A 16860-nucleotide genomic window follows, 5' to 3' on the forward strand; every position below is an offset into this window, starting at 1 on the left:
TAAGAGTCATAGGGACTTTCCTCCCCAGTTAGCATTGACCTCATATCCTTTGATCTCAGCTTCCTGAGTAGCTAGGATTAGCATGAGCCACAGACACCTGGTCCTAGCCTGAGCTTTTTTGTTTACAGCTAGCACTCTAACACTTGAGCCACACCTTCACTTCCGGCTCTGTGTGTGGTTACTTGGAGATAAGTGTCTCATAGACTGTCATGCTCTGGCTGGTTTCATGCTCTGATCCTCAGATCTCAGCCTTCTGAGTAGCTAGGATTACAGGTGTGAACCACTGATGCCCAGCTTAGATACAGTATTTATAAGTAAAATAAAATTAAGCCATGTTAATCTTATTTTTGCTGTATTTTTTTTTTCTGTGATAGATCTCATTGATTTCTGATGGTATCTTTACTAGAATGGGAGTTTGATAAGGAAGTGACTATGTTTAGCACAGTGCCTAGCTTGTATATGGCTTTATTTAAATCCACAGGGTTGCTAAGTACATTTCTTGGTATTAGTGGACTGGACATCTGAATACATGTTGCATATCCATTTTCATTCATAGAGCTTAGGGGCTGGGGATATGGCCTAGTGTCAAGAGTGCTTACCTCGTATACATTCATAGAGCTTGTATTCTGTTGAAGTAGTACTGGCCATCACTGTGTATGTAAGCAACTTCATTTATGAAACTAAAAGTCATCTTAATTTTTGTTAAAATTAGTCGTCGTCGTCTTCTTCTTCTTCTTCTTCTTCTTCTTCTTCTTCTTCTTCTTCTTCTTCTTCTTCTTCTTCATCATCATCATTTTTTGGCCAGTCATGGGGCTTGGACTCAGGGCCTGAGCACTGTCCCTGGCTTTTTTTGCTCAAGGCTAACACTCTACCACTTGAGCCACAGCTCCACTTCTGGCCATTTTCTGTATATGTGGTGCTGGGGAAATGAGCCCAGGGGCTTCATGTATATGTAGCAGGCACTTTTGCCACTAGGCCATATCCCCAGCCCTTTTTTTTTTTTTGCCCATCCTGGAGCTTGAACTCAGGGCCTGGGTGCTGTCTTTGAGCCTGTTTGTGCTCAAGGCTTGCCCTCTACCACTTGAGCCAGAGTGCTACTTGTGGCTTTTTTTGAGTAGTTTATTTGAGATAAAAGTCTCATGGACTTTACTGCTTGGGCTGGCTTTGTACTGAGATCCTCAGATCTCAGCCTCCCTAGTAGCTAGGATTACAGGTATAAGCCCACCAGTGCCTGGCTTATAAAAAAAAAAATGTTCTTGTAATCAGAAAGTGACTCTCCCCATCAGTCCAGTGTATTGTCATCAGAATCTGTAATGTGTAATAATAAAAGTGAGGTGTTTATTATCTAGCAGAGTTGAGAGGATAGTTTCATTGCCAGTTTTGGAGTCTGGCAATCCTTTATGCTTATCAATTGCTTCTGAAACCAGAACTTTCATGTTTTAAGGTGTAAACTAATTATTCTGTTACCTCTAAAATATTCTTTTACCCAAATGATAACAGGAATCTCTTGTTAATTCCAGGGTCCCTTGGAAGAGTAGACCATGTAGTAGGTGGGGGTATAGAGCAGCAGGTGGTAGTGTAATGATTCTCAACCAAGAGACTGTATGTGTGTGTGTGTGTAAGTAAGTGTAAGGGTAGATAACAGTGGAGTGGTGACTAGAGCCTTTTTTTCTTCACTTTAATCTTTTAAAAATTATTTTGCCTTTTTATTAGTGTACAATAATTGTACAAAGGAGTTTCATTTGATATTTCCATACATGCATATAATATACTTCGATCAATTTCAATCCCTCCAATACTCTTTCTTTATCCCCTCTTTGGTGTGCAAGCGAGAGAGTAATGTAGGCAGTTGAAAGTTATATTCCCTTATGTGGCTCACACCCGTATTTGTGTCTGTGTTTATTTGAAATTGTCTTAAAGGAGCGTCAGATCAGCTAGAAATAAAAGCTAAAATATGTACACGGTTCCATCTTTGGAGTTTTTATATTGTGTTTTATGAGTGGTAGAAATTTAATACATCCAGTAGAATTAAATCATTCGTTTTGTGTTCTAAATGATAGATTTGGTTTGTAATGTATGAAAGAGCTACTTAGTTTCATTTCTGAGCCAGTGACCTTATTATTTTTGTTTCTTAGAGCCTAGCTTATTTGAAATGTGGGTGTGTTGGAATGTGCTTTTAATCTTGGCACACCCTCCTATCTTGAACTTTCACTTGTAACTGGGAGGTGGAGATAGTGGCTTCTAGAAATGGTTTGACTGGTTTTCCAGTGAAGAAAAGGATACTGGCTTGTTTGAAGTCATGTTGTGGAAATTGCTTATCTGAGTGCATTGAAGACACTTAAGTACTGTTGAATATAGACCTAATGGTTCCTGGATGGCTACTGTTGATGTACAGGCAAGTTTTTGTGGGTGGTACTTAGAGCTTTTTTTTTTTTTGGCCAGTCCGTGGGCTTGGACTCAGGGCCTGAGCACTGTCCCTGGCTTCTTTTTGCTCAAGGCTAGCACTCTGCCACTTGGGCCACAGCGCCACTTCTGGCCATTTTCTGTATATGTGGTGCTGGGGAATTGAACCCAGGGCCTCATGTATACAAGTCAAGCACTCTTGCCACTAGGCCAATCCCCAGCCCGGTACTTAGAGTTTTGAGATCAGAGTAAGAATGACTGTCAAACATAAGCCTTCTTCACTAGTATGACATTTGAGGTGCAGTTGATGATTTAAATAGAAAGGAAATAAACTTTTATGCTCCTGGTAACCAATATTGAAACTATATAAGTGAAAAATCTGTTGGAAATGAGCACAAGTAAGGTTTTTTTTTGTTGGTCGTGGGGCTTGAACTCTGGGCCTGGACACTGTCCCTAAGCTCTTCAGCTCAAGGCTAGAGCCCTACCTTGAGCCACAGTGCCACTTCCAGTTTTCTGGTGGTTAATTGCACATAAGAGTCTTGTGGACTTTCCTGTCCAAGTTGGCTTTCAACTGTGATCCTCAGATCTCAGCCTCCTGGATATTTAGGATTACAGGTGTGAGCCACCAGCACCTGGCTGCAAGTAAGTTTTTTGAGGAATGGAAATGTGCCAGCCTTAGCTTATTCTTTACATATCCTTTCATTTATTTTAATTGAGTTTTTCTGTAAATGGGAAGATTTGTAAGGCCCAAAACATTCTTGCAGATTTTCTTCTGCCATTCTTAAGACTGGAATCAACTTATTTTTGAATATAGCTAGGAAGAAACTGTTTATTTGTTAACACTCATATCCTATCATCATATTGACCCACCATCAGAGGGCTACGCTGTTCTTTTCCCCTGATGTTGATGAAAGTCCCATTCTTGTCACCCTATGGTATCTGACTTAGATTGGAGCAGATGATTCTAAGTTTTAGAATGAAGGGATGGGAAGAAAACTTTTACTTACTAGAAAAGTTCCAGGGAAGTAAGATGCTGCCTCTTGTTGGGATATTGAAAATAATTGTTGTTAGCATGGGGTATTTATACTATGCCAGGCACTGTTCTTAGGGCATTTGATGTCCATCCATCGATAGATTTAAGCACATGTACACACATGTGCATGTATACACATACACATAGATTTACATATACACATATGCATACACATACATTTACATACATATGTCAATCCAAACATATGTGTAAGTACAAATACACAGATGTTTATGTAAATGCAAAATGTCTACACAGATATATTTATACATAGATACATATATGCGTGTAAATTTGTGTGCATATATGTGTCTGTGTATGCATATATGTGGTGCTAGGGTTTAAACATAGGGCATAACACATGTCAGAGAATTGTACACCCACAGCCCCACTATCAAGTGCTTTTTCTTTCTTTCTTTCTTTCTTTCTTTTTTTTAAAGACAAAGTCTCACTATGTAGCTTAGGCTTGTACTTATGACTTTCCTGCCTCAATCTCCTAAGTGTTAGGGTTACAAATGTGTGCCTGGCTTTTCCCCAGGTTAAAAACTTTTTGTTTTTAAATTAAGGTGACCTGATTTCTCCATTGTATTGATCCAATTAGTTTTTCTTCTACCAGTTTTACAAATAAGCATTTGCTTGATATTCTTCACTTTCTCTTAAATTTTTATCTTGACAATTTTTATTCTGTTTAGATGATTAGAAATATAAAATAGTACAGTTAGCATTTGTATATGTTTTTACATAAATTACCAATTATTTTTACTACTCTAGGATATACACTCTAGTTTATATATTTCCTGACCTATTTGTTAGTAAGTTGTACCCTGAAAATAGTTTCTAACTCCCAAGAATAAGGAAGGACATTGTTGTATAAAACAAAATTATTATTATTACTATTACTTTTTTTTGAGATAGTCTTCTTATATAGCCTCAAACTTTCTGTCGTTCTATCTTTGTGCCTTCTAAGTGCTAGGATCTCAGGCATGTACCTTTATCCCTGGCTACTTTTTGCTTTTTTCTAGGTCTTATTATGTAGCCCAGGCTGGACTCTAACTAATGATCCTTCTGCCTCAGCCCCTTGAGTGCTGGAATTACAGGTGTGCACTATCACACCTGGCTTATTTTTTGCTTTAAAAGTGGGAAAATTCAGATTTCTGTTTAGTTGAGTGTCAGTGGTAAGCTTTTCTGTACAGGTAAAATAAAATAACAAAAGAGAAAGATGATATTGGCATAATAAATTGTAGAGTGAAACTTTTATGTAGCACCATATGTGATCTTGAGATTGTCATATGGTTTTGGTCTATTCTACTAGAGATGTTAAGACTGAGGCTAAGCAAGACATTAAAGTAGGGAGAAAAATCAACAATGGTTCAAAGTGAAAGTTACTTGACACATAGGTAAACTTAAATTGTCTGGAAACTTTCCTGATGGGAAGCTGTCATCTTCAACTGGTTTCAGATTGGAACATTTTACTCTATACTTTTTTTTTTTTTTTTACCATTATTAGTTAAATACCTATTTCTCTGTTGTTGAGCTTTCATGGGAGCAGAAGGAATGAAAGGAGTTTTAAGGTTGACATCTCTTCATTTTATATTATTTTTGCCATTCCTGGGGCTTGAACTCAGGGCCTGAGCCCTGTCCCTGGCTTCTTTTTGCTCAAGACTAGCACGCTTCCACTTGAGCCATAGCGCCACTCTGGATATATATATATATAGTGCTGAGGAATCTAACCCAGGGTTTCATGTATACGAGGCAAGCACTCTACGCTAAGCCTTATTCCCAGCCCAAGGTTGGCATCTTATCTTTTTGTTATTGTTCTGAGAATGGAGCCTAGGACCTTGTCCTTGTTGGGTAAGCATTGTACCCCCAAATTCCATGTTCAGGATGATGGGCACACTCAGTTCTTCTTGTCACCTTCCCTCGTGTACATTTTGCTCCAGGTCTGTAGTTAGAGCTGACACTAGTTTCTCTTTATTGCTTTGTTTTTCACTCCTGGACTTGTATGCTGTTTTTTGTTTTTTGTTGCTGTTTTTTTGACAAGTCTGTTTGATATATATAAAAGATTTAAGGTAGAGGAAGAAAAATAATCTATTATGGAGTACACACCATATGTTTATTAGAATGGCAGCAGACATTTGGAAGAAGTAGTTTCTGTGTTTGTACTGGTAATTACTTTTATTACCCCCTAATTTAGTGATGACATCCATATGTTTTTGTGTAATCCAGACATTATTCCTGACTTCCAGACTCCAGTATCTCAACTGCCTGTGGACATCTCTGCTTAAATGTTTAATGGGCATCTCAAACCTAACATTCCCCAAACCAAATGTCTGTTCTTCCTCTTCTCCAACTCTACCTTATTAGTATTTTCCATCTCAGTAAATGGAAGCTACAGTTTTGAACTGCTCAGATCCAAAACTTGGAGTCATCTTTGATTCGTCTCTTTACCTTGTGCACATAAAAGTTTGCACAACAAATCCTGTTGGCCTCTCCTTCACAGTATGCCCATTTTTACTCTACTGCTACTTCCTGTTGATATGAGCCAATATCCTTGGCTCTGGTTACTGTGAAAGGTGTGAGTGGTTCACACCACTTTGTCCCTTCGGTCTCCTTAACACAGCAGTCAGTGATCCTATTCAAAAGCATGACCTCACCTAGTCAGTGGCAGACAAAATTGTACACTCTAGAATATGGTTAATATGATGGCTTTTTGTAATGTGAATTTTACCTCATTAAAAAATAACAGCAAAAATAAGAGCAAAACACATCTGTAGTAGTATATAATTGTCAGAGCCCCAGTCCTTTTAAAAGAACTTGAATTTTACAAATATCAGGCTTATTGGAAAGTCTGATACTTCATGTATGAGTATTATAGGATCACATATTTTCAAATGGTCAGTTTTTCTTTTTTTTTTTTTTTTTGGCCAGTCCTGGGCCTTGGACTCAGGGCCTGAGCACTGTCCCTGGCTTCTTCCCGCTCAAGGCTAGCACTCTGCCACTTGAGCCACAGCGCCGCTTCTGGCCGTTTTCTGTATATGTGGTGCTGGGGAATCGAACCTAGGGCCTCGTGTATCCGAGGCAGGCACTCTTGCCACTAGGCTATATCCCCAGCCAAATGGTCAGTTTTTCATGCTCATTCCTCACCCTCTTTGATCTTACTGGGGGCTTGAACTCAGCGCCTCATACTTGTTAGGTGGATGTAGTTAAGGCTATCTTAATCAGCAAGTTATAGTCTGCTTTCTTTAAAAATATGGATGGAAGTGAAAATTTCTGTGAAACTTTGAGTAAATTATCTATATTAATATTTATTGAGCACCTGTTTTGTACTGGACTGTTCTAAGTGTTGAAGACACATATTAGTGAACAATGCAAAGTCTTTGTTCTCAGGGAATTTGGAAATGATTGTCTAGTGTTAGTGATGGTGGAGATATGTATTAGTTAGAACTCATGAAGAAAAGCAAATAGTATTAGAATGAGAATGATGGAGAGGCGCACTTGCGGATAGTGTGATCAGAGAAAGCTTTGGAGAAACTAGTGGATACTTGAATGAAGTGTGGAAGTCATTGGCGCTTTGGGGGAAGATGTTCCAGGCAGAGGAACAGTAAGGAGCCTATGTAGCTATAGTGCAAAGGTTAAGAGAAAAATGATGGAAGACCAGGTAAGAGAGATGTGGGAGGTAGGTGGAGGAATGCAGCCTCTTACAAGGGTCATTGGTTCGGCCTTGTTAGCTAGTTAGGATTTCATGTGAATCAGGAAACTTGGGAAGGTTTTTGTCAGAGGAATGGCATGATTGGACTTTCTTCAACAGAGTTACTGTAGCTGCTGTATGCAGAGTAGATGGTAGGTGTGCAGACATGGAGGTACAAAGGAGGCCAGTCATTTATTATAACTGCTTCTATACTTCTGAAACCTAGCTGTGTTTGGTACATTTCAGCCTTTTGAGTTTTATCTCCCTAACTCAAAGTTCCGGACTCATATTTGTAACCAGGACCCAGGCATGTAAACTAGTATTATGAACTAGATACCTCTGCTCAGAATCATCTCTGTCGACTAGGATTCTAAGTAAGCAGACATGTTTGCTTGCTGAAATTCAGGCACTTATGACAGCTTTCCCTCCAATTGTTTTCAGGTTCAGCATGGAAGTGGGCTGGGAGGGAGCTTAGTGGTAGAACACTTGTCTACCATGTGTGAGGTCCTGAGTTCAATTTCCAGTACCACAAACAAAAAAACCAACAGGGTGGTATTAATGTGGTACTTTTTACATATTTTGAGGGGCAGTTATTGTGTACTCTGCTGGTTTCTGGGGATACCAAGCTAGTCTTGAGGAAGATGCAAGTGAAGAGGGTTCCATTACCCTAGTTGCTGTGTAAATAATAGATGATAGAAAATCACATTGGAAAGTACTTTAGTGTTTATGGAAAAACCATGGTTTCTGGGTCAGTTTTCAGAGTACGGTGTGCATATTGATTTTTTTTTTTTTTGGTCAGTTATGGAACTTAAACTCAGGACCTGGGTTCTGTCTCTGAGTTTTTTCTCTCATGGCTAGTGCTCTACCACTTTGAGCCACAGCAGCACTTTTGGTTTTCTGGTGGCTAATTGGAGATAAGAATCCTACAGACTTTCCTGCTCAGGCTGGCCTGATCCTCAGATCTCAACCTCTGAAGTAGCTAGGATTACAGATGTGAGTCACAGGCGCCTGGCTAATGCATGTTGATTTATAAGGAATACATAACCTTGGATTTCAACGTGTGTTTGGTGGTACTTTGCCAAGTTCATGATTTCTCTTGATTTGTTTAATGTGATAGAAAGGATGATATTGTAAGTGCTAGAGCAACTACAGATTGCTAGAACCTGGATTGGGCAAGTCTAGCAAATAACAAGAACAGAGTTCGAGTAGGTGATCCTTACTGGAGTAGGAAGGCAGCTTAACACTGGGGAGATCAGGAAGATGTATATAACAAGGAGAAATCTGTTACAAAAGTGAGTGGGTCAGAGGCTAAGCTTTGTTTAAATAGAGATGGGTGAATATCAGTAGATTCAATGAAAAAGATCTGTGTTCTGTCTCTACTTTCCAAGTTTTTGACTGGTTACTGAAGTATAGGAACAACTCTAAGTTGAGTAGGTCTAGACTCTGCATGTGGGAACAGGCAATTTTGTGGTGTCTGACTGAGGTAAGTATTGCAAGGGTTGGAGATTGGCCAGGGCTCCTGTGGAGTAAATCATGCCAATCGCAATTACTAGCTGTGGAAATCAAAGGTATACACACGTATTTTTTGGTCTATAAAAAGTACATTCTTTTTTTAGTAGTTTATTACATGGCTTAAAGGTAAATCTTAAAGGTAGATGTCAATTCAATTTTCAGAAGGCTTGTGTCATGTACTGTGTTTTGATATTTTTCTTTTCAGTTTTTTTTTGTAGTCCCATCAGAAACATGACTTGTGACTACTGCTTATAATGAGGGCAAATAGTATTACAGATTGTCTCAAAATCATTGAAACCAAAAATAACTCCCTTCCCATTGCCTCTTATTTGCTTTTTGACCTTGGACTTGTTATATATCCCCGGAACCTCACTTTTCTTTAAAATTGGAAAGGAGTTCTTACACTATAAGTCTATTGGGTAGATTAAATGAAAAAGTGTGGAGCAGTACAGAGCCTGCCAGATAGCAAGTGCTTGATAAATTTTACTTCTTGTTCCATCCAATTCGTAAGCCTTATTGTTAAGACAGTTAATCACAGTTCTCAACCTGATTGCATTGGGAAGCATCATCACCTGTCACAGATGAGCTAAGCCTTAATTTAAATTTAGACAAATGGACCATTCTCTCAAGTTCTGTCATTAGTAGACAGAGAAAATATACTGGTGGAGTGGACAGACACCAAGGCCTGTAGGTGACTTGCTGCAGTCAGCTGGTCTAGAGCTTCCTGGTAATTTTATTCATGGTGTGACTTTCAAACACGAGGACTCATGTCCACAAGTCCGAGAATTTGTGTGCCCCTGGGGCAGCAGTGGCAGTGTGTGTGTGTATGATCTAGGACCAAAGAAAACCATCCACACAGCCTAGCTCAGAGGAGCTGGTGTCAGTCTGCCATGATGGGGTCATCCTGATTGTAAATCTGATTGGATTGAGAAGCACCTAGGAGATTAGTAAAGCACACCTCTGTATGTGTCTGTGAGAGCATCTCCAAAGAAGATTAACAAAAGAGGAAAGAATCACCCTGAATGTGGGGGGTACCATCCCCTAGGCTGGAGGCCACATGGAATAAAAGAGGAAGGCGGAGGAAACCTGCAAGTGTAGGCATTCTTTTTCTGCTTCCGGTCCACCCTGATGTGAGCTGCCTTTCCCACCATAATAGATGGAAACCTGTGACACTGATCCAGAATGACTTCCTCCTCTCTAAAGTTGTTTTGCTCAGTACTTTGTCATAGTGATAACAAGCTAACACAATTGTCTAATTAACTATTTAATGAAACAAGACAGTATTTTCATGATAGTGAGCTATCAGAGTATATTTGAAGAAAAAAATAGATTTTTTTTTTTAAAGGAAACATAGGTAACATACACAGATACTGCCTTTGGTCAGAGTTTTAAGCTCTTACCCCAGGGTTAACCAGTCAGTTAAAGAAGAGACCACCACTCGGGTGTGTTGTCACTGTCCCAAGTTCCAAAGACCAGCCCAGCCACTATGACAGGAGACAACACAACTCCTCTGGGCTTTGGCATCTCATCTGTAAACTTCAGCTTGCCATCAAGGGTGTATGTGTGTGTGTGTGTGTGTGTGTGTGTGTGTGTTACCACTTGAGCCACGGCTCCACTTTTTGGTGGTTAAATGGAGGTAAGGGTCTTATGGACTTTCCTGCTTGGGTTGGCTTCAAATCTTGATCCTTAGATCTCAGTTTAGGATTACAGATATGAATCACTGGTGCCTGGCTCCAGTTTTGTTTTTAAATCTGGAATTCACTATATATACACACACACACATACACATATACACACATGTGTGTATATATATGCTATATATACTGTATATATATCATATACATATATACGTATTGAATTCACTTACTATATAGTGAATATATATAGTAGGTGAATATATACACTTACTATATACACACATATGTATGTATATATATACACACACATATATATATAACCTCAAACATGTTTTTATACATATCTAACAGATTAGACCTTGTGCAATATTAGGGGAATAGCAGACACAGTGATGAAAGTTACCTAATATGAAGCAAAGAAAAAAGAAATTTTTAGAAAAGTGAAAAGCCCATCAGTGGAGAGTGGGAAAAGTTTCAGTAGAGTAATATGTTTATTTGGAGCCTTTGAAGAAAGGATGAGTAAAATTTTCCAGCTTTGGGAAGTAAGTACACTAAAGCTTAGGAAATATCAAGAGGACTATACCAAAGCATCTCATTAATTGCCTAAAGCCATTAGTAAAAAGGAAAGTCTTAAAGGCAGAGTGGGAAAAGACATCATATATTTAGACAGATAAGGAGGGCAGATGATTTATTGTTAGAAAGAATACAAATGAAAATGGTAGAGCAACTTTTTTTATCTGTTTTTTTTCTTTATTTTTTGACAGTGCCAGGGTTTGAACTCCGGGCACGACACTTGCTAGGCAGGTGCTCTACCACTTGAGCCACTTTGATCCTTTTTTGCGTTGCTTATTTTCTTTATATAAGCTCAAGCTTGCCTGAACTTCAATCCTGTTTATGTTTCTCCGCATCATTGGGATGACAGGCACATGACACTGTACCTAGTCATTAGTCCAAATAGGAGTCTTCACAAAGTTTGCCTTGCTTGCCCTTGAATCTCAGTCCCTTGATCTCTACCTCCCAAATAACTAGGATTACAGGCTTGAGTCACTGCTTAGCTCTAGAGCACCATTTTTAAACGTACTTAATGAAACAAAAAGTTTTTAAAGAAAGAAAAAGACAAAACTCCAAATCTGCCAACCTTGAATTGTATGTCCATTGAGAATATCTTTTGAAAACAAAGACGAGTTTCTAGCACAAAAGGGCTGGAAAAATTTATTATCAGTGGAAGAAATATGATACAAAGTCATCACTGTGGAAAGAAAATGACACCAGATGGAAATATAAGATATTTCCCATGCAAAGGCATGAAGATAATCACTAGAAAAGATAAATGCATACTTTTTTCTTATTTAAATCTCTTTAAGAGATAATTTTCTATTTAGATAAGAATTTAAATGTAAATATAAATTTATAAAGGGCAAGGGGAAAAATTGGCAGTATACTAATGTCAGATCCTTATATAGAGTATCTCTTATCCAAATTGCTTGGAACCAGAAGTGTTTTTTTTTATTTTAATCTTAGAATGTTTACATATGTGTAAACATTTCTAAACACAAAATTCTTTTTTGCTTCCTTTGTACCTTGTATGCATAGTCTGAAGACTATGTTTTGTACAAATTTATAGTATCTGTATTTCGACTACGGTCTCTTACATGAGATCATATGTGGAATTTTCTACTTGTAATTATTATAATTAATAAAGTTTCAGATTTAGCTGATCATGGTGGAGCACTAAGCTTGACAAAGAAAATACCGGAAAATTACAAGCCAGTATCTATCATTAACAGATAAAAATTTCAGATAAAATTGGAGCAACAATTGAATCCAAGTGAGACTTAGGAAGGCAAGGTTGGTTTAACATAAAAAATCTGACAGTTTAAGGCACCATATTAACAAAACAAAAAGAAAAAAATAATAAGATTTTCCTAATGGAGAATGAGCATCTATTCCTGATAGTTTTTTTTATCAGTAAAGAATGAGATCCTCTTTTAAAATAAGTAACGTATGATAAAAGCAAACTTCCTCAAGCCAATAAAAGATATGTAAGACAAATCTACAGCTAATGGATAAACTTTTGTATACAATTGGAATTACCATTGAAGTAATTTTAAAAAACATATGTGAAAAACAGTGGAGGGTTCATAATATTACTAGGTGGCTGCCTAATCATAGAAGAACTAGGGAGACCTTCAAGATGATACTAATTCAGATTTTGTCTATTTTCATAGGTCAGTATGGAAATCCTCTAAATAAATACATTAGACATTATGAAGGATTATCTTATAATGTGGACTCATTACACCAAAAACACCAGCGTGCCAAAAGAGCAGTCTCACATGAGGACCAGTTTTTACGCCTAGATTTCCATGCCCATGGAAGGTGAGTAAATTTGTGGTTATGTCTAAACTTTGCTTTTACTCAGTCTGTTTTAAAATAAATTTTCACTTTTTCACTTAGTGGAAATTCAGCTTCCATTGGACTTTGATGTATACATTAAAAATGTCTTATTTTAAATAGATTATCCCTTTATATTTTTAAGGAAGCAATTAAATTTAAATGTCTTCGAATTTATGAATCAGATCTTTAGCTAGTCTACAGAAGATATACACACACTTGTGTGTGTATATATATCTTTAAGGAGTAGTCTGTGTACACATCTTCCCTCTTCATAAAAAAAAAACCACAGGTATATGTTTCATGGTTAATTTTATCTTTTGATAGCAATAGAAAAAGTAATTAGTTGTTTGCCATTGTAAATCATCTAAGTTTTTCCATGAACTCAATTTTATCATTTCTTAAATAAAATTCAGTAGACAGATTACCTGATGTACTGTTGCATTCTGAAAGGGAATTCTTAAGGAAAGGAGAGCCAAAAGGGAGAGGTAATAATCACACTTTTTGAGTGCCTGTTGTGTTCTCGATGCTTTATATTTTCTTATTAATCTGAACATCCAGAGGAGGTAGCTATCTCTTTATAGTTGAGGAAATTGGCTTTGGGGAAGTTAAATAACTTACACACAGCACAGATTTGAACCAGCCCTTGTAAACTCAAAAACTCATTTATTTTCTTTCTGTCTCTTGCAGGACTACTTAGATATGAAATCTTTGTCATCTTTGCCAGACCTTCCATCTTGTCTGCTGTAATTATTAGATATATATTCCTTTTTTTCTTATTCTCCTGGTATAACCTGGATCAAGACCCATTTTACTCATTTCCTAGTAGATCTCAGCTTCCAGTCGGTTTATTATTAAAGCTATTCTGAGCTGGACACTAGTGGCTATACTCCTAGCTAATCAGAAAGCTGAGATCTGAGAATTGCAATTCGAAGACACCTGGACAGACAAATCTGAGAGATACTCATATTAACTTAACCAGCAAAGGGGCTGGGAATATAGCCTAGTGGCAAGAGTGCTTGCCTAATATACATAAAGCCCGGGTTCGATTCCTCAGTACCGTATATATAGAAAAGGCCAGAAGAGGGCTGGGGATATGGCCTAGTGGCAAGAGTGGTTGACTCGGATATATGAAGCCCTGGGTTTGATTCCCCAGCACCACATATACAGAAAATGGGCAGAAGTGGTGCTGTGGCTCAAGTGGTAGAGTGCTAGCCTTGAGCAAAAAGAAGCCAGGGACAGTACTCAGGCCTTGAGTCCAAGCTCCAGGACTGGCAAAAAATAAATAAAAATAAATAAATAACCAGCAAATCACCAGAAGTGAAGGTGTGGCTCAGATGGTAGAGTGTCAGCCATGGGCAAAAATGCTGAGTCAGAGTGAAAAGCCAGATTTTAAGCCCCAGTGCTGGTACAGAAAATAATTATAATAAAAAAGATATTCTGCTTACAGCTATAAGCAAGATTTTTTCATAGATACATGTCTCCCCCTCCCTTCCTCCTTCCTTTCCTCCTTCCCTCACTCCCTTCTTGCCTTCCTGCCTCCTTATCTGTGTCCTGCTGATGGATCTAGGGCCTTGTGCATATGTGGCAAATGCTGTACCACTGAGATAGACCTTCAACCTCTTAAATTCTTCCTTTTTCATGTTTATTGCTTTGAAGTGTTCCACTAATGACTGTTAGCCAGATTTCCTAATTTGCCTTTGAAGTTCTCTGCAAATCAATCACAGTCCATTATTCTAAACTATCTTTATTCCATTTCCCAGCTTCAAGTTTCCTTTTCACTTAGAATATCCACCTGAGTGCTTGCTGTACATGCTCAGTTGTTCTGTGTGGCGTTTATGTTAAATTCGGACCATCTTTTAATGTACAGCTTAACTTCTGCTTCTTAGATACTTCATCCCTTCCTCTGAAGTTTTAAGTTCCTTACCATTGGCATTTGATTGGTACCCTCTTCTTTTTCTTACCTGTTTTTTGATGACTGTGTTTTTTGTTCTTTATATAGGCAAACACTCTGGTTACTATTGAATATTGTTCATTCTATTGTACATAAGGCATAGGTCCATAAGAAAGACTTTAATGGATGAAAAATCAAGTGATCTAAAATGCTATGAAACTTTTTTTCATGTACAATTTAATATGTTGTCCACATTACATCCAACTTTGATTGGAAGATAAAAATTGTAGTGACAGAAGTTCATATGTATTTTTATGACCTTTACCTTTAGATATTTTAAAAGTGTCCATTCTAATGGGCACCAGTGGCTGATACTTGTAATCCTAGTGGCTTGGGATGCTGAGATCCAGAAGATCAAGGTTCAAGACCAGCCTTGACATATGCAAGACCTCTTTTAATCAATAGCTGGGTGTGATGGTATGCACTTGCCATCCCAGCTGTGTGGGAGGCTGAGATCTGGTGGATTGTGGTTCCAAGCTAGCCCAAACAGAAGAGTCTTTTAGACTTCATTTTAATGGAAGGGAAGCTAGATATGGTGTTTACCTATCCCAGCTACAAGAGGAAACCTATAATAGGTGGATCTCAGTCTAGACATGCACCCATACACCCATACTTTATCTTAAAAAATAACCAGTGCAGAAAAGGACTGGAGGTATATAGTTCAGTGGTAAATCATCTACCTAGCAAGCCTGAGGACCTTGGTTCAACCCCAGCACTTCCCCTCAGAATAAAAATATCCATTCTTCCTTAATATCATGGAATAAGAAATAACTAAGTTTTTAGTGACCTCTCAAAATACAATTAATATTATTTCCCATTATGGTTTGAGTGCTGAAAGTATAAGTTGACATCTTATCTTCCTTTGATTTGAATACCACATTCCTTTTGCTTATTAGATTTTTAAAAACTAGCTTCTTCACATATTTCATATAACATGATAAAGCCATATCTCTAGCTCCTCTGTGTGTGTGTGTGTGTGTGTGTGTGTGTCTATTTATGTGCTAGCTATTATGAGCTAGCTAGCATGAGTGAGTGTGCTGTTACTTTGTCATCCCCAAAGTATTTGCTGGTTAAAAGTTACCTTGTTTATCTGTGGATGATGGAATCATAGATCTAACAGGAGCAGTGAGGTGTGTATAAGTACGTCATTGAATGGAAGAAAGATAATGATATGATGCTTTAGAGATTTGGTGCTAGAGATTCTCAAAAGAGTTCAAACTTGTGGCCAAGGCTCTGAGCAAAGGACTGGAACTAGGAAATCTGGTGCAAAGTAGTCTCAAATACATTGATCTTAAGATGATTATCTTAGAGTACTTTAAATAGATATCTTCTGTAATTGATCAAATTTCAGAAGTTTTACTTGCTCAATTATACTCCTACCTTCACACTGTCTCAGAATTTGCCCTAAAACATAGTCATTGTAATTATCTTCTAACATAATTCAGTTATAAAATTGTAATGGTACCAGGCACTGGTGGCTCACACCTATAATCCTAGCTACTCAGGACGCTGAGATCTGAGGATTGTACTTTGAAGCCAGCCTGGACAGAAAAGTCCCTGTGAGACGTATCCAACTAACAACTCAAAAACTGGAAATCGAGCTGTGGCTCAAAGTGGTAGAACACTAGCCTTGAGCAGAGTTCAGGGATAGCCCCCAGGCCCTGAGTTCAAGCCCCATGACCGCAAAAAAAAAAAAAAAAAAGTAATGATATGGTAGTTTTATTTCTTCCTTCTCTTGTAATAGAGGAGTAAAATGATTGGAGTAGTATAATTATAGGTTTCCTACTAGGTATCTTCTCTATAAGAAATGCTAGTTAATTACATTGTAATTCCTAATAGGGTTTTATGTACACATTATTGATTATTCTAAATAATTTGCATTTTATTTTTCCGTATTATCTTTTACTTTTGTTTGTATTTACTATGAATATAGTGTACGGAAGACTTTGGCCTGTAAAATATGTACTATTTTATGCTCAATTTCTTATCTATTTTTTTTTTTTTTGCCAGTCCTGGGCCTTGGACTCAGGGCCTGAGTACCGTCCCTGGCTTCTTCCCGCTCAAGGCTAGCACTCTGCCACTTGAGCCACAGCGTCGCTTCTGGCCGTTTTCTGTATATGTGGTGCTGGGGAATCGAACCTAGGGCCTCGTGTATCCGAGGCAGGCACTCTTGCCACTAGGCCATATCCCCAGCCCCTCTTATCTATTTTTTAACCTTTGAAGAAGATCATGCTGTGTC

At 38.0% G+C, this 16860-nt stretch overlaps 1 protein-coding gene across 1 annotated transcript in view; it reads left to right on the forward strand.

The window, feature by feature from the left end:
- The window catches only part of Adam10 (ADAM metallopeptidase domain 10), an 81522-nt gene that overhangs the window by 10844 nt on the left and 53818 nt on the right, over nt 1-16860 (forward strand). The window contains exon 2 of the mRNA XM_048331694.1: nt 12502-12652. Within this exon, the coding sequence (XP_048187651.1) occupies nt 12502-12652 (151 nt within the window). The remainder of the gene's footprint in view (nt 1-12501; nt 12653-16860) is intronic.

Source organism: Perognathus longimembris, chromosome 23 (assembly GCF_023159225.1).
Source record: "Perognathus longimembris pacificus isolate PPM17 chromosome 23, ASM2315922v1, whole genome shotgun sequence".
Lineage (NCBI taxonomy): Eukaryota > Metazoa > Chordata > Mammalia > Rodentia > Heteromyidae > Perognathus > Perognathus longimembris.